Raw genomic sequence first — 24,217 nt, 5'->3', positions numbered from 1 at the left:
TCATACTTCGTGGAACTGGCATGAAGTACACTCCACGGCCGGTATATAGAGTCCATTTGAGGTCTGAATTAATATCTGGCATTTTCCCTATGGCTGTTTGTCATGCATTGCCCATGAAAGGGGTAGCTATTTTACTGGGAAACGATGTAGCCGGCGGTAAAATTGTGCCGCATCTCGAAATCTTACAAAACCCCTTGCAAATTTTCATGGCCATGATGTACCAAACAAAACTGAGCGCAAGTTGTACCCAGCTTGTGCTGTGACGCGAGCGCAGTCCCGTAAAAATGCAGACATTGACCTCTGTGACAGCATTCTCATGTCAACCTTTTTAGGAGATGAACACTCTCAGAACAGAGATAATTCTGTTTGTCTTCCTCCATCTCAGGTAGTAGCTCCCGCGGATAATTCATCTGATTTGGAGCGTTCAAAGCCCGTGCTCCCCATTACACGCACGCTGTGTGCCGAGCAGAGAGCTGATCCAACCCTGCGCACATTATTCTCCATGTTGGTGAGTGATAAGCAACTTGCCAAAGACAAGTCAGGTTATATTCTGGATAACGACGTTCTTATGAGGAAATGGTCTCCCGCTGCTGCTGAACCTGCACCCTGGCAAACTGTAAACCAAACCGTTGTGCCTTTAAATTATCGCGCGCAAGTACTATCATTGACACAAAAGCAAGTGGTCCGGTCATCTTGGTGTGACAAAAACCTATTGACTTCTGTTAAAACATTTTTTCTGGCCTGGTGTTAAACAAGATGTCGTACGCTTTTGTCTAAGTTGCCATGTCTGTCAGATAGCTGGAAAGCCAAACCACAAAATCCCTCCTGCGCAATTACAACCAATTCCCATTATTGAAAATCCTTTTGATCGCGTCGTTGTGGACTGCATTGGCCCATTGCCTCGCACCCAAAACGGTAACCACTTCCTGCTCACCATAATGTGCGCAGCCACACGTTTTCCTGAGGCTGTACCGCTGCAAAAAATAACCACTCGTTCTGTCATTAAAGCACTTACCAAGTTCTTCTCTACTTTTGGTTTACCTAAAATCTTTCAAACAGATTAAGCCGGTAAGGGTTAAAGGCTGTCAGTGCAGCCGTTTATTTAAATGACAGCTGCAAAAGTAAAACGAAGATAACAAACTCAAATGCTCAGGCACTAATGCAATATATAACAAAACCAACGTGGAACTTAAACTAGATGGACGTCACCAAGATACAAAGCATAAAGCATAATGTAAAAACAAAGATCACAAGGAGAGGGTAAAACTAGGCCATTTCCTCAGGCTCTAATGCCAAGTCCAACAACAGGGGCCAGCTGATTAAACAGATTCCTCCCAGGAATTCAGCTGCCCCTGGAACAGGGGATGCTTGAGGCTTTTATGCTTGCCGCCCACCCTGGTGATTGGAGGAGGGAAGGAGGCCGTTAATCATCTCCTGCAGGAGGTGAAGTCAACTGGTGTGGTGGAGGCTTCTGCAAAGGACACACACCCACACACAAACAAACACAACACACACACATATACACACCAAAAGGCCTGGGGCCGTAACATCCCTCCCCTTAAGTTTCAAACCCACAATCTAAGGGTTTGTAACCAGAACCACCAAACAAATTCAAGTGTGTGTATGTGACATTACCAAAAGATGGAAAACCGGAATCACCCGGACCTGGACAGTGCGTCTGCTAATAGGTTCTCTGTACCTTTTTTGTGATGGATTTGAAGGTTGTAGTCCCGCACCAACAAAGCCCAACGCATGAGACGCTGGTTGTGATTGTACATAAGAGATAGAAAAACAAGTGGTTTATGGTCAGTGCGAACAACAACTGGCAGAGAACTAGATCCAACATACACATCAAAGTGTTGAAGTGAGAGCAACAACGCCAAAGTCTCCTGTTCTATAGTGGAATAGTTTTGCTGCTGTTTGTTAAACTTTTTCGAAAAGTAACAGACCGGATGTTCAACGCCATCTGCATCCTCCTGCAGAAGAACTGCGCCAAACACCCTTTTGGCTGGCATCGACTTCCAGCACAAAAGGCAGCGAGGAATCTGGTAGAGCTAGAACAGGTGCATGACATAATAAAGACTTCACTCTGTCAAAAGCATGCTGGCATTCGGGGCTCCAAGAAAATCTTACCTTTGGACTCACCAAATTGGGAAGGGGGGCAGGCGACAGTTGAAAAATTACTACAAAAGTTCCTGTAGTATCTTACCATACCAAGGAACCAACGCAAGTCACGACGGGTGGTAGGAGTAGGGAAGCTTAAAATTGCTTCAACCTTTGTTTCCAAGGGTTCGAACTTTCCCCTGCCCTACTTGTCTCCTCAGATAAGTCATCGTAGCCTGTCCAAATTCGCATTTTGCTGGGTTTAATGTGAGTGATGCGTTTTCCAAACGGGAAAATACTGTGTGCAGCATCTCAACATGCACCTCCCAGGTTGAGAAGTAGACGACTACGTCATCATGATAGGCACTGCAATTTTGGAGACCAGCAAGGACAATATTCATCAAACGCTGAAAAGTGGCTGGCGCGTTACACAAACCAAATGGCATAACTGTATATTGTATGAACGTGTCAGGAGTAACGAAGGCTGAAATTTCTGAGGCACGCTCTGTCAAAGGGACTTGCCAATATCCTTTCAGAAGATCAAGCTTAGTTACAAAGTTCACATTGCCAATATTGTCAATACAGTCATCCATCCTAGGAAGAGGATAGGAATCGAGAACTGTGACCGAGTTGACTTTTCTGAAATCTGTGATGAACCGAGAGGTTCAATCAGGTTTCTTTTCAACCAAACATGGAGAGCTCCAGGGACTGACACTAGGCTTAGCAAGACCATTTGTCACTAAATAGTCAGTTTCCCGTTTCATAAGAGTTCTCTTTTCAGGATCAACACGGTACAGATGTTGTTTTATTGGTTTATTTGTTTTCACGGTAATATCGTGTTTAAGAACTGTAGTTGAAGTTGGCACATCACTAAAAAGGCATGTGTATTGTGAAACACAGGCCAAAACGTCATGTTTCTGGGCCTCCTCCAGATGGTCAAGTTTGGCTGGAAGCTCTTGGAGCATCTCAGAGTTAGGCAGTCTAGCACAGCAAAGAGGTGAATGAGAAATGCGCAGACCGTCATCCTCCTCAGGTTCTTCAGGCTTATCTGGCTGTACAGTTACTGCTGCAGAAACCTGTGGAGTCGGGGTCACAGTGGGCTCTGAAACTTCACGCGAGTGATATGGCTTCAACATGTGACAAATGCGAGCTTTACGCTGCTTGTCAGAACTGCCCAGGAGGTAATAGTTATTTTTCAACACTTGTTGTACTTCAAGTCGACCATTATACTTGTCAGACAAAGATGAACCCAAAACCGGAAGTAAAGGAAGCGCCTTGTCACCTGGTTGAAACTCCCGCTTCACAGTGACACGGTCATGTCTTTGTTTCATTTTAAGTTGGGAGAGGACCAAACACTCAAAGGCGAGTTTGTTGGCACAGCATAACCGATCAATAAACTCACAAACGTTGACATGCACACTTTTTCTTTTGTCCTCCACTGGATACAGTACTTTTTCTTTTAGAGCTCGAAGTGGACCTCTGGGATTGTGGCCAAAAACTAATTCAGCAGGGCTGAATCCAAGTGACTCTTGAACAGACTCACATGAAGCAAACAAAACAAAAGGGGCTCCCTCAACCCAATTTTTCTTTAACTCTAAACAAAATTTCCGAAGCATGGCTTTTAGAGTTTGATGCCAACGCTCTAGTGCGCCCTAAGACTCCGGGTGGTACGCACTAGATGTTTGATTTATTTATTTATTTAAGTGTCATGCACTAATGTGCCCAGCCCACACGGGCTTATATGACACTGAAAGACAAAATACATAATACATAAAGATACATGCCCATCACAAAAATCCAATAACCCCCCTCATCAGATTTAGGTCGAGGTTTTGGATGACCTGTTTAAACAAACCAGATTTTAAATTGGTTCCATAACCCTCCTGTTATGTTCATTTGTGAGGAACAGAGATGATGTTCCTGGGTCAATTTGACCCAATGCATGTTTTATTAATTAAAAAATGTCTGAACCCATGAAAATCCAAACAAGCAGTATGAATATATAATTACTAACTCCATAACCAATTATTCTTTCAAAAACTTAGTGAAATGGTGTTACTTACCTCTAACAGGAAGTGGTTCAATTATTAGATAATTCACTCGTTTTTCTTAACCCTCCTGTTATGTTACGGGTCAAATTGACCCGTTTTAAAGTTTGAACATCTAGGAAAAATAGTTAAAAGTATTTTTTCAGCATCAAACTTCTTCTGCTTGCCTTAATTAGCGTAATCAACATATATTATGAAAATGGTTCATCTCCCGTGTATGCAACCCCCCCCCCCCCCCCGCATGTTTATATAACATAGATACTGCTTGGGTCAATTTGACCCGGTAGTCAAACTGGAGGTACAAGGATGTCTTATTATTTTTTAGTTTTCCTTTATTTGCAGCTGTGAGTCATATTTCAACCCAATCACACACATAGACACACACACACACACACACACAAACACACACACACAGGTGCATAGTTGTTATGACTTTTGACAGGAACCATTTATGTTCTCGCGGGAAACTCAACCCACATTGAGTGGACACTCAACAGGGGAGGGGCAAAAGATATAAAAGATTCTCTGCATGGGAGTCCTTCCAACATTACACTCTGTCAGGCAGACCTTTACAAAATGAGCAACCAAAGCAGAACGATGACAGTCCAGGATGGTCTGATAGTCATCACTGATCATGATCAGAAGAAGACTATCTTAAGCTAAATTCTGATTCTAATGATTCTGATTTTGAACCAGATGAGGGAATTGCTATTCCTGTTCCTCCAAGCAAGGCATATGGAAGCAATTCTGTAGCATTAATAAAAAGCAAAGTCAAAACCAGAAATGCTTTTTCATTTTCAAAATGAAGCTGCATTTTTTGACTCAAAAATATAATGAAAAAGCAATCCACCAAAATGCTTTTTCTTTTCCTTCCTCAACACAGCTTATTCTGTCACTTAAATAAAATTAAAATGGTATTTGACATTTCATTTTCAAGACGTTCTCTTGTAAATGTGTAGCATAATTCATTTAGAAATGTTTAATTTGACGTTTAAAATAGATTAATAGAAATGCTTTTTAATTTTCAAAATGAAGCTGCATTTTTTGACTCAAAATTTAAAAGAAAAAGCAATATACCAAAGTGCTTTATCATTTTATACTTCAACCCAGCTTTTTCTGTCACTTAATTAAAATGATAAAGAAAATGGTATTTGACATTTCATTTTAAAAAAGGTCCAAGGTAAATGTGTAGCAAAATTCATTTAGAAATGTCTAATTTGACAATTAAAATGGATTAACAGAAATGCTTTTTAATTTTCAAAATGTAAGTGCATCAAATGACTCAAAATTCAAATGAAAAAGCAATATTTCAAAATGCTTTTTCATCTTATAATTAAAACCGCTTATTCTGTGTCATAATTAAAACGAAAATGCAAAGAGGGGATTGCATTTGCATTTTAACATCCACCCTGGGAAACTTGTAGCAATATTCATTTCTTAAAAGCATTAGCAGAGGGGAGGCGGGGCGATGACGTCACTGCTTTCTCCGTGTGTACGGCCGCTGACACACACACACGCACCAGGAGCAGACTGTGTTAGCGGCAGAGAAGACGGCTTTGAGTTGGTTGTGAACTTCTGATGAGTTTACACAGCTTCTCAGGACTACATAGCAGCATGTCCGCCTTCTGCGGTCTTCCTCCTGACGCACCGCGGACAAGCTTTTGTCTTCGGACCGCCAGCTGCCTTCGCAAGCGGAGCGCGAAGCTCCCGACGATCGCTGAAGGCGGAAATGCTGCTGCGATCTGAGAAACCTTCATATTATAACGATCCAGCCGGACCATCACTTTAGTGGGGTAGCGAAAGCCAACTGCTCATGAAGAGGTTTTAATGGAGAGCTGTCCGTGCCCCATACACCGCACGACCCCGGACAGTCTCAGATTGCAAGAAACGTAGAGAGAGGCAATAGTAGCTTTTAAGCGACAAGCCTGTTTATTCCAGCACACATACAGCCCAAACAGCATGGAGGGTCACTTCAGCTTCCAGCCCTCTGACTCAAGGTTTCACCTAAGCTCCCCACTTCCCATGAGCCTTAGGGGCTGAAGGCAGGGCTAACCCCCAGGTCGCTACACTGCCCCCACCTAAGAGGGTTAGTGTCCCCACAACCCTCATATAACTGCAGAATTGAACAACACAACACAATTAGCAAAACACAGGAACACACTGGCTGGAGACTCCTTCGCACAATCCTGGGTTTCGACCGCCACCGTGTACAGTCCTCCTCTTAACTGGCTGGGTTAGCACATCTGCAACTGACACAGTTCCATGCAAGCATGTGCCCAGCCAGGAGAACCAGTCCCCGCCTCTGTGGAAGCACCACCATCAGGGTGCACGTCACCATGGGGGAGTAGACTCTCTCCAAGTGAAGAGCTGCACACCAGCAGCAGAAGGTCCACAGGCATCCCAGGCTATCGTCTTCATCACTACGGCTGCTGTAGGGTCTGCTTCGTCAAACCCTCCTCCCCAAAGCGAAGCTCTGCTGTCCGCGCTGACAGGTCTCGCAGCTCCGCAGGTGGGAGGTCCAGCAGTGTAGCGCCCTCTAACGCCAGGCCTGGGTGTGTGAGAAGTCCCCTTCGGCGTCTAGCCCTCATTGCTGGTCGCCAGGTTGACCTGAGCCAGGTGTGGTTCCAGCGTTGTTGAGCCATTGCGTCGTGAAGGTTCAGCTGGGCTGCGCACCGTCATCACAGTCTGGTCCAGATAGTCTAGCGCTGGCGTCGGGCAAGGCCAGGCTGCAGATGACGGTGGGTGCTCGATCCATCAAGGAGTTGATGTTGCCTTCTCTCCTCCCTTCTCCCGAACTGCCTCCAGAATGGCGTCCGTCCCCGCGGCGTAGCTCTCCATGGTGTGGCTCTCTGTGGAGTAGCAGTGGCTGAGGATCCCACTTCTGACACCAATGTAACGATCCAGCCGGACCATCACTTTAGTGGGGTAGCGAAAGCCAACTGCTCATGAAGAGGTTTTAATGGAGAGCTGTCCGTGCCCCATACACCGCACGACCCCGGACAGTCTCAGATTGCAAGAAACGTAGAGAGAGGCAATAGTAGCTTTTAAGCGACAAGCCTGTTTATTCCAGCACACATACAGCCCAAACAGCATGGAGGGTCACTTCAGCTTCCAGCCCTCTGACTCAAGGTTTCACCTAAGCTCCCCACTTCCCATGAGCCTTAGGGGCTGAAGGCGGGGCTAACCCCCGGGTCGCTACAATATGAATTTGTGTTTCCAGTGGTGTCCGGAACAAAATAAACACTGATGGAATTCCCACATATTTACACATTTATTTGCAGCTTCGCGCTGAATTTGCTGTTTGATGACAGCTGGAGCCCCATCAACAGATAGCAGATTTCTCCATGCTAAACGTTGCTGGTTGGACCAAAAACACTCACTCAGCGCGGATCTGCAGGAGACTATCTTCATAATGTGCTTTTATTACTGTCATGATTATTATTAAGGGCCTGCTCTGCTCGATCATATGTTTTTAAATCCGTGCGGTCAGACGATGCTGAAGAAGTTGGGTTGCGATTCACAGCTTCTGATTCGCGAGGGAGCTAAAGGAACATTCTGCTGCATTTCTCGCATTAAGATCCAGGAATCCAGGTTTGAGCAGTCCAGGTCCAGCGGTTTGTGAACAGGACCCGGTTTTAGGTGATCTCAATGCGAACACAGACACACCAGGTCTCTCAGCGACAGCGGCCGTACACACGGAGAAAGCAGTGACGTCATCGCCCCGCCTCCCCTCTGCTAATGCTTTTAAGAAATGAATATTGCTACAAGTTTCCCAGGGTGGATGTTAAAATGCAAATGCGATCCCCTCTTTGCATTTTCGTTTTAATTATGACACAGAATAAGCGGTTTTAAGTATAAAATGAAAAAGCATTTTGAAATATTGCTTTTTCATTTGAATTTTGAGTCATTTAATGCAGCTTCATTTTGAAAATTAAAAAGCATTTCTGTTAATCCATTTTAATTGTCAAATTGGACATTTCTAAATGAATTTTGCTACACATTTACCGTGGACCTTTTTTAAAATGAAACGTCAAATACCATTTTCTTTATCATTTTAATTAAGTGACAGAAAAAGCTGTGTTGAGGAAGGAAATGAAAAAGCATTTTGAAGTATTGCTTTTTCTTTTAAATTTTGAGTCATTTGATGCAGCTTCATTTTGAACATTAAAAAGCATTTCTATTAATCCATTTTAAATGTCAAATTAGACATTTCTAAATGAATTATGCTACACATTTACCAGAGAACGTCTTGAAAATGAAATGTCAAATACGATTTTCATTATCATTTTAATTAAGTGACAGAATAAGCTGTGTTGAGGAAGGAAAAGAAAAAGCATTTTGGTGGATTAATTTTTCATTTTATTTTTGAGTCAAAAAATGCAGCTTCATTTTGAAAATGAAAAAGCATTTCTGGTTTTGACTTTGCTTTTTATTAATGCTACAGAATTGCTTCCATAAAGGCATTCATATCAAAGAATGGTGAAAGACAGGGCACACTAGGATGGCAGTGACTCATGTGACCATGTCAATTCATTTCAATTCAATTTTATTTGTGTTGCCCAAATTCACAACAACAATCGTCTCGATGGGCTTCGTATCGGTAATTGAAAATGTAAAACATAAAATCAAAAGGATCATGACTACATAGAATTCAATAAGAAAAAACTAAATTGAACTAACTAAACAAACTAAACTAAACGGTCATCCCTTCCCTTAGATTCTGGAAAAAACTAAGAAACCTCAGGGGTGTACACATGAAGGAGGGATACTCCCCCAGTATGGACTGGCGATGTACCAGAACTCATAAAGAGGAAATAGTTTATCTAACCCTACAACTACATATGTAAAGTCCAGCTTCATCCAGATGGAGTTGGGGGGACGGCCAGGGGCGCGAGTCGAGCCGGAGACAGGATCTAGGTCAAGACAAGCATGACCCGTGCGAAATGTGCAAAATTAATTTTCACAAAGCACAGTGTGATGACTGGTCACTCTTGTGTTGTGTAGATGTACACACACGCACACACAACTTCATATTGCGATTGCTCTTCTGTTGCATGGTGATTTTGTATTTTCTTCGTTCACAGTGCATGTCTGTAAAACAAAATTTCAAAATTAAGTTTCAATGTTATGTAAAACTATTGTATTTTATATGTTAGTCTTTCAAAAGTAATACAGTAGTGAAAAATTCAAAAACAGTTAGAACGTGTATATTTTTAATATTTTTTAATTATGTTACCTATTTTGTCCCTCCCTTGGGGAGGGATGTAACATAGTAAATATAATTCGAATAAACGCCTGATCAAAAAAAAAATGTCATGTAAATACGGCCCTTCAAAATACTCTGCCCCGATCAGACTCATTAGAATCAAAATTTCTTTCCGATCGAGAGAGGTGGGTTATGCAGATTGTTGATCCGACTTCTCTGCATTAATTTCAAGTCTTCTCAAGGTCAAATAGGACAAATCAAACTTCCTTTCTTTTTTGTTTAACTATGGAGTCCTGAAAATTCTGCTGAAATAGGTTATTATGAAATAAGTCATTCTGAAAAACAGCAACATAAAATAAAAACAAAGATAATTTGGAAAACATTGATTTTGAAATCAGAGCTTCTGAAAAAAGACAGACTTATAATATTGTGTAACATGATTAAAATTAATATTTTAAAATGCTGTTTTAAAATAATGAACAGGTTTTTAAACCAAAATGAAATATCTACAATAATGGCTAATTTAAAATCAGTGTGCAGGTTTTTCACAATTTCATGATCTTTTTATATATTTATGAGAGATTTATTGGTTGATTGTGTATTTTCACTAGGTCATATTTATTTGTTTAAATATGAGCAGTTCAGGACTCCATATAAAACAGTTGGTCTAATCTCTCTGTGCCCCAATCTCCAGGCAATCTAAGGGCAGTTGTGACCAAGGCTACAATTGGGTACTTTAAATGGTAAATGGCGAATACTTGTTTAGTTTCAGTACCTTTTTTATTTTTAATCATGTCTATATTTTACTCTTATTTTTTTTTTCTTTATATAATGTAAAAGAGGCAGAAAAATAAGTATCACAAATTAGTCACAAATAGGTGATGATGTCATTACTCAAAATGAATGACCAAAAATGACATATGATGTCATATGATGTCATATCTGATATGTCAGTGTCTGGCATCAGATGATGATGATCATCTTATGATGTCAGATGATGTCAGATGACTTCATGTTGTCAGAAACTGAGGGATTATGACATCTTTTATATTTAGATGACATATTAAGATGTCATTTGAAGTCGTTCCATTGTCATTCCATTGTCTACATATAGACGGTCGATTGAATCTATGACTGAAGGTGGGTAGCAAGCATGACGGAAATACAGACTGAACACAGGGTGCCGTCATCAAGAAAAAGGGGAACGTTTTACATTTCGAGCTCTCTAGGAAGTACAAGTGAGAGCCCGAAATTAAGTCCACGTAAAAAGAAAAAAGTAAGGCGCAAAAGGAGAGCTGTACCAAAAGTGGCTTGGACAGAAAAAGATGTTTCTACTACGGAAACGGATGACAGTGTTATCCAACAGACAGCAGAGAAACACAAGCCCCAAAAGAAAGGCACAGCTTTCAAAGAAACAGCCGTGGACAAGAATGAGTCAAGTGTAAGCAGCGGTTCAAAGTACGACCAAATAAGGGAGGAAGAACTTTGTCAAATCATAAAAAGGAGCAAAGTTCTTCTAGAAAAGCTGCTGGAGGATTTAATTAATTTAATTCTTCAAAAAGAAAGAATGTCCTTCCTTGACTCAAACTTCAGAACCCACCACAAGTGGCTCTTTGACAGACTTTGGAAGGAAGCAGAGGAGATTCACTGGCACATCACTGAGGACAAGTTTAAAGGCTTGCATTGGGTACTTTACTCAGACTTGTGCAATCTTCAGCTTCAACTTCAAGTTTTCTGTACAACCCTTTTGGAAAGAAAAGATCCTGTCTTTGGAGATTTTGTGGCCCTGCGTTTCCGACGTTACATGGTAAAAATGCCAAGTCCTTGGAAACAGATCAAAAGCAAGGTCGCAAAACCCCCTAGAGTCAGTTCAAGGCAAAGGACTTCTTCACACAGAGTCTCCCGGGAAAAAGTGACTCTAAGAAAGGTGACTGTGAAAAATCCAGAAACACCTAAAGTTGAGGACTTCCCCACGCATGATCTTGGGATACAGGTTGATGAGCAGCAGGAAAAGAATGAAGAGAAATGCGAATTACTGCTGAACCAGTTTCTGACAAAAATCATTCCTATGGTTTTTTTCAGAGCACACACCGACTGTTCCCAAGAAAACTTCACAGCTTTGTACCAAAAATTACATGACAGGCTGTGGGAACTCTGTAAAAGTTACAATTTCAAAACCAAAACAGTCAATATTGACAGACTGTGTAAAAAAGCAATGAAGGAGCTGAGAAAAAGGGTATGTCAGCCAGAATACTTTCTGCTGAAAGGATTTAATTTACAAGATCCGGTTTCAGAGGAAGTATTTCTCCACGTCTTTGAAAAACACATGTTAACGGAAGACTCTAAAGTGGTCAAGTTCTTCTGCTCAGTGGCAAAGTTTCTTGCGAGGCCTTTCCGTCAAACAGTGTTTGATCCAGAGGGATGCTTGCTGTAAAAGCATTTCCACACATTAGTAGTAGGAACGTTTTCAAATTAGGGTATTATAGGGTGACATTAGTTATAGGCTTATAAAAAAAATATTAGTTGTAGGTTAATTGGAAAGAAAGAACTAAGTTTCAACAGAAACTTTGATTCTATAAAATTATAAAAAGGTTAGAAACTACAAAGGGTTAGAAACTGTAGGAACATAAACTTTATGTTGTTGTTAAAGGGGGGGGTGGGTTATAGGTTAAATTAGTTTTAAGTTAATTGGAAAAAAGAAAAATGTTTTAACATAAACTTTGTCTCTGAAGCTTTAGTGTGGGCTTGAGTTTGTTACCTTGGCTAGAGTTTGGGATTTGGGCTGGGAGAAAATTTTTGATAGACACTGCCCCTTGTCCCTTCTAAGGCATGTAACTAAGAAATAAGAAGTTTTTTTTTTTAGAAGCAGCCAAGAAAAAAATGAGAAAAATTATACAAATACATTTTAGTTGACTGTAAATCAGATTTAATTGTAGAAATTGTTTCCCTCTGTGAACCGCCACCTTAACCTAGGGGAGTGGGTTTGTGCCCTTTACTGATCCTAGGAACAGCTCTCGGCAGACGTGTCCTTGGTGAAGAGCATATGGTAGCAGCTTAATGCATTTATGCACGTAGAGACTTGGCTAAACAGGGTTACAGTGGCCCTGAAGTGCAAATCATTCAACAAATCACTTGATATAATAACGTTTTTAAGATCACAATGTCAATAAAAAATTTTTAAACAAAAGTTAGAAAGCAGTATTAAAACTTTGAAAACAAAACAAAATTTCAGAAACCAAAACTTAGAAAACCAAAAATGAAAAAACATTTCAGAAAACAAAATTCATTCCCAGAAAACTAAATGAAATATGAAAAATGAAAACATTTCAGAAAACTAAATGAAATACAGAAAAATGAAAACATTTCAGAAACCGTAAGATGTAAGGACAACGCTGAATGGATGATGACATTTGTCCATCATTTGAACTGAAAGTTATTTTATATGAAGCAATGTTGGATTTTATTATTCAAAAAACAATGTCCCATAATAATCCATGTATGTCAGATTTACATTTTAAATAAAAAATGGAGTTCACTTGCACAAGTGTCCATCAAATGTGGGATATACCAAGGTGATGCTCTGTCCCCACTACTGTTCTGCATATGTCTGAACCCCCTCAGCCAAATAATCAACAAGACTGGCTATGGATACCGACTCAAAAATGGGGCCAACATCAGTCACCTCTTCTACATGTATGATATCAAGCTATATGCTAAGAGCGAGCGTGACATTGACTCCCTGATCCACACCACCAGGATCTACAGTACTGACATTGGGATGTCATTCGGGCTCGAGAAATGCAGCTGGATGGTGACAAAGAGAGGCAAGGTAGTCAACACAGGAGGGGTCTCACTCCCAGACGGAACAATAGCAGACATCGAGGACAGTTACAAGTACCTTGGAATTCCGCAGGCAAATGGCAACCTGGAGCAGGCAACAAGGAAAGCTGCAACAGCTAAATACCTCCAACGAGTAAGGCAAATCCTGAGAAGCCAGCTCAATGGCAAAAATAAGACCCGGGCAATAAACAGCTACGCACTGCCAGTTATCAGACACCCTGCAAGAATAATAAGATGGCCAAAGGAAGAGATACAGACCACGGATGTTAAAACACGAAAGATTCTCACCATGCATGGAGGGTTCCATCCCAAATCCAGCACCCTGAGACTGTATGCTAGCCGCAAGGAAGGAGGCCGAGGACTAGTGAGCGTAGAAGCCACTATCCAGGATGAAACATCCAAGATGCATGAGTACATCAAGCTCAAGGCCCCAACTGACTATGGCTAGAATGGCCAGAAAGGGCTGGCCTGCAGGACAGCACTGAAGTGCTCATCCTGGCAGCTCAGGAACAAGCCCTGAGCACCAGAGCGATGGAGGCTCAGATCTACCACACCAGACAAGACCCAAGGTGTAGGCTGTGCAAAGAGGCGCCTGAAACAATCCAGCACATAACTGCAGGATGTAAGATGCTGGCAGGTAAAGCATACATGGAGCGCCTACCTCCGAAGGTGGTAGAGAATGAGAGGGCAAAGATCCTGTGGGACTTCCAGATCCAGACTGATAGGATGGTAATGGCGAACCAGCCAAACATTGTAGCGGTGGATAAAGAACAGAGGAAAGCCGTTGTGGTGGATGTGGCAGTGCCAAGCGATGGGAACATCAGGAAGAAGGAACATGAGAAACTGGAGAAATACCAGGGACTCAGAGAAGAACTGGAGAAAGCATGGAAAGTGAAGGTGACAGTGGTGCCTGTGGTAATTGGAGCACTCGGGGCGGTAACCCCCAAGCTGGAGGAGTGGCTACAACAGATACATCTCTATATATATATATATATATATATATATACACTTTTTATATATATATGTATATTTTTTTTAAATATTACTGCCTACAAACATTGGCAGATGATGGAGTGCAGGGCTGGCACAGGAGAAATCAAGGTTCGATTTCCAGGGGGTGTATTGAGTTTTGTTAAGTGTGGATCCTTGGGCAAGACCCTTCATGCTACTGCCTGACTATGGAGCCACAAGGGGGGCCAGGTCTTGGTCCCCTGTGCCAGGGGTTAAATAGAAAGTTCCTGCTGGTCCCAAAAAGCTGAAACACTCACTCGCAGTTCTCCTATGCAGTCAATGCTTACTATCACACAGCTGCTAATTCTTCTCAGCGCCAGTAACCTATTCAAAGGCTTGAAAATTGCTAATTTGCAGTGATATACTGTATAAAATCAGATAAACCTAGAATTTTTCATCCTTATGCTATAAGCTCCACCTATCTCTGACATTAATGGGAAGGGGCATAAAAAGTACATGCAACCTTGAGGACAGGCAAAGACTCTTAACTCTTCTTAAACAATGAAACGGTATAGGTGCTTGTTTCATGCTAATGATGAGTCAATCTACAGGAGGCTGGAAGGCAGAAAGAAAAAAAAAAGGTGGGGGGAGCGTGTGAGAGAAGCCTAAGGACCTGAGTAATAGCTATCCCTTTTCTTGTCTTTTACTTAAGCATGACTTGTTCTCTTTCAACAACTTTCTTTGCTTCTGGCCTTAAGTGCCTTACAAATTAATGAAATTGTAACCAGAACATTAGCTGAGTTATAAAGAAAGAGCAGTGAACAGGGTACAACTGGCTGATATTATGGGATGTAAAGAAAACAAGGCTGCTTAAAACAGACACAATATCAAAGACATACCAAACATGTTGACCAAAGTATTTTCAGGTAATATAAAAAGCATATATAAACCAGTAAAAAGATCAATCATCTTTTGATCAATTGTAAAAGCATTTCTAATTGTATTTATTTTTTAGCCAAAATTATAAAACGTGTGTCTCTATGTCTACAGCGGCAGACGTTCATTACAAAATTCAGCTCTGAGTTGCGGGTGGAACAGTTGTTGCGGAGTAAGCCCATCTCTTTTCCCATCATTAATTTGTTAACATGCTCTCGCGCTAACTTATTTATTTGACAAAAAGTTTGAAATATCCAATACATTTTGTTCCACTTCATGATTGTGTCCCACGTGTTGTTGATTCTTCACCAAAAAATACAGTTTTATATTTTTATGAAGCCTGAAATGTGGCAAAAGGTTGAAAAGTTCAAGGGTGCGCGAATACTTTTGCAATGCACTGTACATGGACCTATTTGTCTGCCGGTTGATAATGCATCAACCTCCGATGCGGAGGGAGCGGGGCAGGAAGCTTGTGACGCGCCAATTGTACCACTTATGTCAGTGCTACAATGTTTTTCTAACAGCATTTTTTCCTCTGCTCCTGATTCACAACAACCTGAATTAAGAAATACTCAGAAATGCTATTTTGAGCTTAATTTTCCTTCTATATGTCCTTCATTATGAGAAAAATGCAACAGTAACATGTTAAAAACACAATTATCATTAGCGTAGGCCTTTAATGAGCACTCTGTGAGGGAGCTACAGCCTAAAAACAAAAGGTAGCTTTTTTTAACTCAACATGGTGAGGCACTTTTAGAGCCTTGATTCCATTTTACAGCAGTGCGTCATTTTCAGGACCTTTTATTTTTGCAGAAATAAAAGCCAGAGCAAAGGGGAAAGGAAGTCATTGCCTAATGCTGCTGCTTTCGCAAAGGTTAATGATGAACAGAAGCAACACATGAGAGAATAAATAAACAAGTGGCATGACAGTGCCGAGGAAATAGTCATTAGGTTCAATGCAAGTGTGAGGGAATTTGTGTATGCGTGTGGAATATGACTGGGGCTGACTTAGCAATTACTTTTGAGGCAAGTGAGACCTGAGGTGCCCAATAAATGTAGTGTGACAACGCCACGCATACACAGAGCCTCATTATCCTGAACTGCGCTCATTTCTCATTTCTTGTCACTCGTTTTGCTTTCATCTTCTCCTATGTTCTTAACTCTGTCCTTGTTTATATCTCATATACTCAGGGCTAACCTCTAATATTTTGTTCTTTGTACAAACTTGTTTCGTGTAATACTTAACTTAAGAGATCATAGGCTGTGATTTGGTGGAGTCACTTTCTTTACAGAACGTGCAGCTCAAGTGTGAAATGGGTACTATGTTTCTATTATTTTTTTCCTGTGAAACAAACATTTACAGACTAGAAAAAAAGAAAAAGATGCTTACATTTTTTTAGCAGCTAAGAAACAAAGTTATAAAACAGATCAATATATAAAGATTTCTAAATTTCAAATTTCATTTAAGTAGTTGAATCGATTTCTAGAGTAGGTAGCAATTCCAGCCTCAAGGAATTTGCTAAGAAAAATTACGATAAATTAATGTATACCTATATTAATTAGACTATGAAAATTAAAGATGACTCTAAATTTGTTTATACCACACAGAGCTAAACTGAAATCATTTGTTAGATAGAAAAGTTCTTCCCTTATTATTCCTGAATGCCTCCAATATTTCTTTTAGTTGCTTGACAGACAGTCAGAAAAAGACAGACATGAATCTTCACAAGTTAACAAAAACTCTTTTTATTCTATTTTTCTTTATCTTTGTGTTTGTGTGTGCACATGTCAATAATAAATAATGACTCCATGTGTGTGTGTGCATATCTGGGTTATCATCTAATCTGTGTCACATTAAGCAGGACTGCTGTTGGAGCTCAGGAAATGCAGTTGTGGGTTTTAAAGCTCTTAATGATTGCTGGGTTTTTGCATTTCTCTTCTATTTAGTTACATCAGCTGCAAGGTGACATCCTATCCAGAGATAGTATTGCAGGGGTATAAACTTGATTGGGGACATCAGTTTATTTTTAGCAAGCAAAAATCTCATTCTCATTGGAAAACAATATGTACCCCCATATGTTCAAGTCTCTTGCTGCACAAACAGCCTGGCGAGGAAGGGATAGACATCCTGACAGCTTTGTGAGGTCAGAGTTTGACTGTGTGCAGTTTGTCCTGGATTGGACATATCACAACCCCCCACACACACACACCTTGAAAGCAAACAGTCTTGTTGGGGTGTTGTCTTTTTAGGATCCCTGCCACCTCTAACATTCCTGGGAATGTGGCATTTCTGTTTGGAGAAGAGTTTCAGACTCAGACACACTAACGTTTTCCTATCAGACAAGCCTCATACGGATCAATCAAATGTGACATGCTGATTCTTGAAGTGGGAACTAACCGCCGCAGCAGAACCCATGCTCAGAGATGCTGCCAGTTCACCTAATTGGCAGCAGCTGGAGGTACCAGAAGCTCAAACAAGAGTCAATAACACCAGCAAGATAAGCTGTTTGGCGCTGAAAGAGGAGATTTAGGACATTTTTTTAACCTACATACACAGCTGGCCTGCTGATTCCAAAAAGGCATGTTCCTTAAAAAACATGAAACCATTTACAAGAAGAAAATAAATAGCCCATTTAACATAATATTCTTAATTTTTGCTGCATTTGCATATGTATTAAGAAGACAGTGTGTCCGCCTGCTAGTGGCTCCCTCTACGTTTTTGTACTTAATTGTAGTGAGATAATTACAAATACCTTTTTATTTCTTTGTCGTAATCTGTTGGTGAAGTGTCTGTGCAACAGGTAGATATCCATCCATCCATCCATCCATCCATCCATCCATCCATCCATCCATCCATCCATCCATCCATCCATCCATCCATCCATCCATCCATTTTTTTCAAACCCACCAATCAAGTGCCTATCGTACCCACTGTTGGGGCAAAGGTCGGGTACACTCTGGATGGTTTCCCAGTCCGCAATGCACTTGTAAATGCTAAATGCTGTTCTCCACATATCCGTTTGTCTAAAATGTTTGCTAAAAATCAGGGATTACAACATTTACAAAAAGAGAATTCCAGCAGGTGAGAGGAAGAAGCAGCAGATAAGTAGAACGGAAAATGCAAAACTGGAACAGCAAAAAATAAAAAGATGGAAGTAAAATAGAACAAATATTGAATAAGTAAAAAAAAAAAAAAAAGCTGAGTAGAAAATTAGGCCTGTCAATGCACAAAAAATGAGGGAAAAGCATTGGAAGAAGTAATAATAGTAAGGGAAACTGCACTGGTGTTTTCATGTGTTTACAGATTTTTTTTGCCCAGGATGAGTGGGTGAAGTGGTCAAAGATCATGGGAACAAGTGAGTAAAGACTAGCACAGAACTGAAACTTTCCGAGTTTTAAATTGGGACTCTCACTAGAAAAATCTAATTTGTATTTAATGATTTCTCTAGCTTCAAAATGCCAAGCCATGTCTAATAGATGAGATTTGGTCAAAGTTGCATGTGTGGACATGTGTGCATGCATGGTAGTGGGAACGCTGTTGACAATGTAATTTGATGAGAACTGACATGTAATTTATGAAGCACATTTTTGGGTAAATGTTTTTCCTCCTACTTTCTCTGTCATTTCAGACGGGTAATTGAATTTCCCTAACTTGCAAGGCAATAAATGAGGAGTAAACTGGTTAATGAAGGTCTTGCTGAACGGTGCCCCTAAAGGGTCACAACACAAAATAACACACACCAGTTTGTCACAACACTAAAAAAAAAAACTCATTTTAACTCACAACACAATAACTCACAACACAACACTTTAACTCACAACACAATAACTCACAGAACAATAACTCACAAAACAACTCACAACACTTTAACTCACAACACAATAACTTACAAAACAATAACTCACAACAGAAAACTTTAACTCCTAACACAATAACTCACAACACAACACTTTCACTCACAACACAATAACTCACTACACAACACTTTAACTCACAACAACTCACAGAACAATAACTCAGTATACAATAACTCACAACACAACACTTTAACTCAAAACAATAACTCACAAAACAATAACTCACTACACAACACTTTAACTCACAAAACAACAACTCACAACACAACAGAACAACTCACAACACTTTAACTTACAATACATCACATGACAACAAAGATCATGACAGAAAATTACTTTTTTTATTTATAGGAATTGTATTTATATAAATATGGATCATGTATGGTCCAAAATGCTCAATAGCTCTGACGATAACTGAAGCTACTGTCACCAGTACAGAAGGTTTGGTGACAATAGCTTCAATATCTTCAGAACTAATGAGCACCTTTATTATGATTCATATCGTTATTATATTTTGAAAAAAATATTTATACAAAAAAAAGAATGTCTTTTTTCACAAAATATTGATTGTGGCATGAATACGCTGACGCGTCTTCATTACCAGCTCATGTAAATGTAGACTTTTTTTCATTTTTTTAAAAAATATTGATTTTTACAGAATGGTCTTTGCTCAGAGTTTGCATTTTGTAGACGGTCCCTTTGCTGACGTCTTGCTGCCGTGTCTGCATTTACAGCTGGAAGAGAACACTTTTCATCAAAAGGCAGAAAAAAAAACTACCTTTTTTTTTTAAATGCATTTGTAATTCACTCTCACATTTGAACTTTTATCAGAAGAGTTATTGAGGCTGAAAATCTGAATCTGTGTATTTGTTTCAAACTTTACCGAATTGATATTTTTATTATTTTCATAGCGACAATAATAATAATAAATAAGGTCCCCTGATTTTATTTCATGTTTTATTTTTCCCTTTTGGATTTTTGCGGGACAGTGACCCTTCAAAGTGGGTCACATAGATGCAAAAACACCACGGAAGCGGCTGTCACACAGACAGCTTTCGGACAAAGCAGGAGAGAAGCTGCGGGAGAATCTTTGACCGAGCTTAAGAACCCTGAATGAAGACGTGATTTCCGATGTTTTAGCTCAGTAAAAAGCACACACACTCGTTTCATACGTGATCCTTTGTTCTTACTTATATCATCAGTCAGACAAGTGATTTAAAATAACGTGTATTAGCATTCCAGTCCTTTTTAAAATGTCAAATCCCAAATATTTTATGTAGCTATAGTTCGTGGATCTCATAAATACAGTAATATAAATAAATTTATACACAAAGGTCTAGTAAATCTTGTGCTCTTCTGTCTCACTCCCATATCAATCACTTAAATTGCAAAAAGGCTCCTGTTTTCAACGTTTGTCCCAAGGTGGGTTCCAGTGTGCTGGTTCATGTGCAAAAAAATTGATACTTGTGTGTGTGTTCCTGTGCAGGAAAATACACAATTGAAAGGAGGTCAATTACAGTAAACGTATTAGTCTCATGAAAAGCTCTCATCTCTGTAGGTGAGAATAAGCATGGAGAGAGGACCACATAGACTTTTATACATGCCTACTTGATTCTAAAACTACACAACAGGAAGATGTTTCTTTTTCTTGACAAAATATGTGTTAAAACCCCTGCTGCAGTTTTTAAGTCACAGCAAAAAATCGATTGCTTCTTTTCAGAGACAAACCACACGCAATCAACCTAATTCACAAGTTGGTAGAAATACCTACTGTATTTTCTGGACTATAAGCCGCTACTTTGTCACACGCTTTCGACCCTGCGGTTTATTCAATGATAAGGTAAGTGTGGGACGTGGAGAAATTGATGTACATATTGCTGCCTCAAGCAGTCTCAAAGAGGTAGCCAAATGTATAATCCCCTTTCTGACAACAGTTCCATTTAATTTATACACCCCCACAAGCTGCCAAACAGCATGCAAGTTACTCCTGCTCTTAGACCCCTCAGTCATGATGCAACGAAAAGAAATACCCATGCTCAGCCCTACTTTGGCCGCATCCCACAATCCTTTGGTGCCATTAGACCCACCGTGCACGCGACCGCCATTACAATATGACGCAGCTTTCAAGTTAAAAGCAATTGTTAAAAGCAGTGTGAAAAAATCCACCAACACCAACGGGTTTGGAAAAGCCGGTCTGCTGCTTGACGGAGAGGACAGTGCAAGCTCAGGAGTGAATTTGCCTCAGAGTGACACTGACAACAACGAAAGAGAGACTGAGAGAGTGTGTGGCCAAGAATGTCTGACGCTATTCCAATCCCACACTGAGAAGGAAGACTTCCATGGTTTCAGTGCACAGGAGGAAGATGAAGAAAGCTCTCAGTGACTTTTACATTCATGTTTTTTAAACCAACCCTGTTAGCGGTGTGTTATGGTGTGTAACTGTAGTGGAAGGAAACTTCTGGCCCATGCGCTGCGCAACGCTTGTCTCTGTGCCTCTGCACATGCCGCAGAGGCGCTTATAAGTTACTACTCCTCTCAGTGACTTTCACCGGTATGTTTTTCAGTGACTTTTACCGGTATGTTTTTTTTAACCAGCCCTGTTACTTCCAATATTGCTGCTGTGTTACTGCCGTGTCACAGGCACTGTTTGGAAAGAAAAGCTCAGGTATATTATTAAAACTTTAAAAATTCTTTCTGTGTACCGTCTTTCTTTGTAAACATATCATGTGTTGAACCTTTCCTTCGGTTGTTTTCCCCTCAGAGCCTCCAGAGTGGGTTAATAAAGAATCGTTCATCTTCTTCTGGGGAAACCTTCATTTATTACAGTTCTCTTTCACTCTGTATAACAAACATAACCCCCCCCCCCCCCCCCCCCCAACACACATTCGCTGCTCTCGCTCCCTTTTGCACTGCACTCGCGCTCTCCCCTCCTTCCGCTGCACGCACTTCCTGCCCCTTTTTAGACACACGCGCGGTTTCAGCACATATACATCCTCAATCTACAACACAGTGTGGTGACCTGGGGGTTAGCCCCGTCTTAAGCCCCTAAGACTCATGGGAAGTGGGGAATCGTGGGTGTAAAGTTCCTCACCATGACTGAGGGGCCTGTGAGCAGAAGTGACATCCATGCTGTTTGGCTGTTCGTGGGTGTGTTCAATTGCATAGGCTAAAATGCTGTGAACTTCACCTTCTGTCAGACTGTATGTAGTCACACAGCGTTCGGGGTAGGATAATTAGTGACATACTAATTGTGTGGCTTCAACATGTGGCTTGTAGACAGGTGCAGCTTGTGTATGCAAGCTGGGGGAATTTAGGCTAATTCCCCCCCAAAAAACCAACAAATTCAAGGTAATCACATTCTTTCTGGAAATCATGTGTAGTTTATGAGCTCAGTTGGCGAAAGACAAAAAATTCACTTCTAAAATGCAGTTGTAAAAAAAAACAGTAATTCTTCTGACTGATACTAAGTGAAGGCCTAATGGTGTATTCCTGTTTTTAGACTTCAAGGGCGTATTTCAATGAAGGCCACTTACTTACTTACTAAAGATAAAATAAAGATGAGTTAAGTTACTAAGATTCCACTAATATTGATATTTTTGTGTCATTTAGTCATACAGAATCATTTGGTGTTCTATTTTCTTCACTTTTTTTTTAACTGTTAGAGATTCTGCTTTTCTCCAAAACTAAATGTTTTGCTGGACTCTAGGAAAAAAGCAATCGTCCTGTATATCTTTATCAATGCTGTCTCCTCGAGTTTGAGACAGTGGTGAATAAAGATGCCATCGTGACTTTACCTGGAGTGTTGAGCAGTCTGGACATGCGACAGCTGTAGGCAATTTGCTGTTCACAGTATTCTGCACTGGTGGTGATCGCTGTCACCTGAAAACACAAGCAAGTGGATTTTCACCTCGTCTTATTCATCCAGACACATTTGTTTTATAGACAATATGAAAAGACAAAAAAAAAAGAAAAAGAGAAACAAAACAAAAATGTTGGTTTGATTTTGCTTCCTTTAACTGTAGGGTCTGAAAACTGAGCTAAAAAATATTTAAACCTGACATGTTACTGAAACTATGTAATGTTGCATAGCAGAAAATTACACATTCCAGGAATAAAACCTGTAAAGTTAAATTTGCTTCAGATTCAGAGTGACAGCCACAATCTATATCCTCTCACTAGAAAGATTAGGGTATCGACTCTGTGATATGGGAAAGCAGATACAGTCAGTCTGAGCTTTATGTAGAAGGACTGCAGTTGACAAGGCATGGAGACATAAGCTTAAATTATCATTATGCTATTTTTTATTAAACATCTCAAGGACTGATACTTCGGCAAGTTTGCACTCTTGGTGCAGGTTTTTAAAACAGCTGATACCACACAGGAAACATGGTCACTTGTATAGGCTATTAATAAAATGCACTTGAATTAATCTGGCATTACTGAAATCATCCAATCGGAATTGGATTATAACAACTTTTATTCATGGTTTTAAGTTTCTTGCTCATTACGTAACGTCGGAGACAACCTTGATTGTCAGACTTTTATTACTGTTTTAATTAGTTAGGGATCTACACAGAAGCTGCTTAAAATCATTCCAGCAGAGATCAAATCCACCAACGTAATGTTTGCTTATTAAAAGCAATTCTCCTGTTTGCAAGTCTACCTCCAAAGAAAGACTTTATTCAACCAGTCTTTACAAAGGTTGTTATTTATTCTAGTGGTGTAACAATTTGTTTTAGCAACAATTCCATTCATAGCATAATTTGTGTTGCCAATGCAGTCCATAGTCGATATTGATTCATTTTGAACAACAAAACTCTGATCTTTAGCCAAACATTCAACCAGTGTGACTCAGAGATAAACACCTGGGTACTGAACAGTGCAGGTGAAGTTTTCCAGATTCCTTGTGTTTCATACATATTAATTATGTGTAAATTAAATATGTGCACAAAATAGTACGTAAATAAGAATGAATGGAAAATACATTCACATTTTAGTTTCATAATGTTCAGCCCACTATTGTTTTCTCAGATAAAACTAACACAAACAGAACATTATTAGAAAATTCTTCCACACTGTATGGTCACATGTCTTTGGAAAATTCAACATGTTTCCACACTTTGGACTGTAATGATGGCTTGATCCTTTTTTGATGCCATGATATGTGGCTTGTCTGCTGTGATGGCACTTTTTTCGTTTTAGTTAATTAAACCTATCATGTCTCAATCTAAATTTTATTTTCCAAGATCGATATAATCGATTCCTTTCATTTAAA

General features: G+C 40.1%; 1 protein-coding gene across 4 annotated transcripts in view; it reads right to left on the bottom strand.

Annotated features, from left to right (window-relative positions):
• cntnap2a (contactin associated protein 2a) overlaps positions 1 to 24,217 on the bottom strand; it is a 365,138-nt gene that overhangs the window by 126,929 nt on the left and 213,992 nt on the right. For all 4 annotated transcript variants that reach the window (XM_020712697.2, XM_020712695.3, XM_011488837.4 and 1 more), the window contains exon 15: positions 22,737 to 22,821. In XM_020712697.2, the coding sequence (XP_020568356.1) occupies positions 22,737 to 22,821 (85 nt within the window). The remainder of the gene's footprint in view (positions 1 to 22,736; positions 22,822 to 24,217) is intronic.

Source organism: Oryzias latipes, chromosome 20 (assembly GCF_053564925.1).
Source record: "Oryzias latipes strain Hd-rR chromosome 20, Olatipes_Hd-rR_3.1".
Lineage (NCBI taxonomy): Eukaryota > Metazoa > Chordata > Actinopteri > Beloniformes > Adrianichthyidae > Oryzias > Oryzias latipes.
The sequence above is the reverse complement of the archived record's forward strand: the minus strand, read 5'-3'. Positions and strand labels throughout refer to the sequence as shown.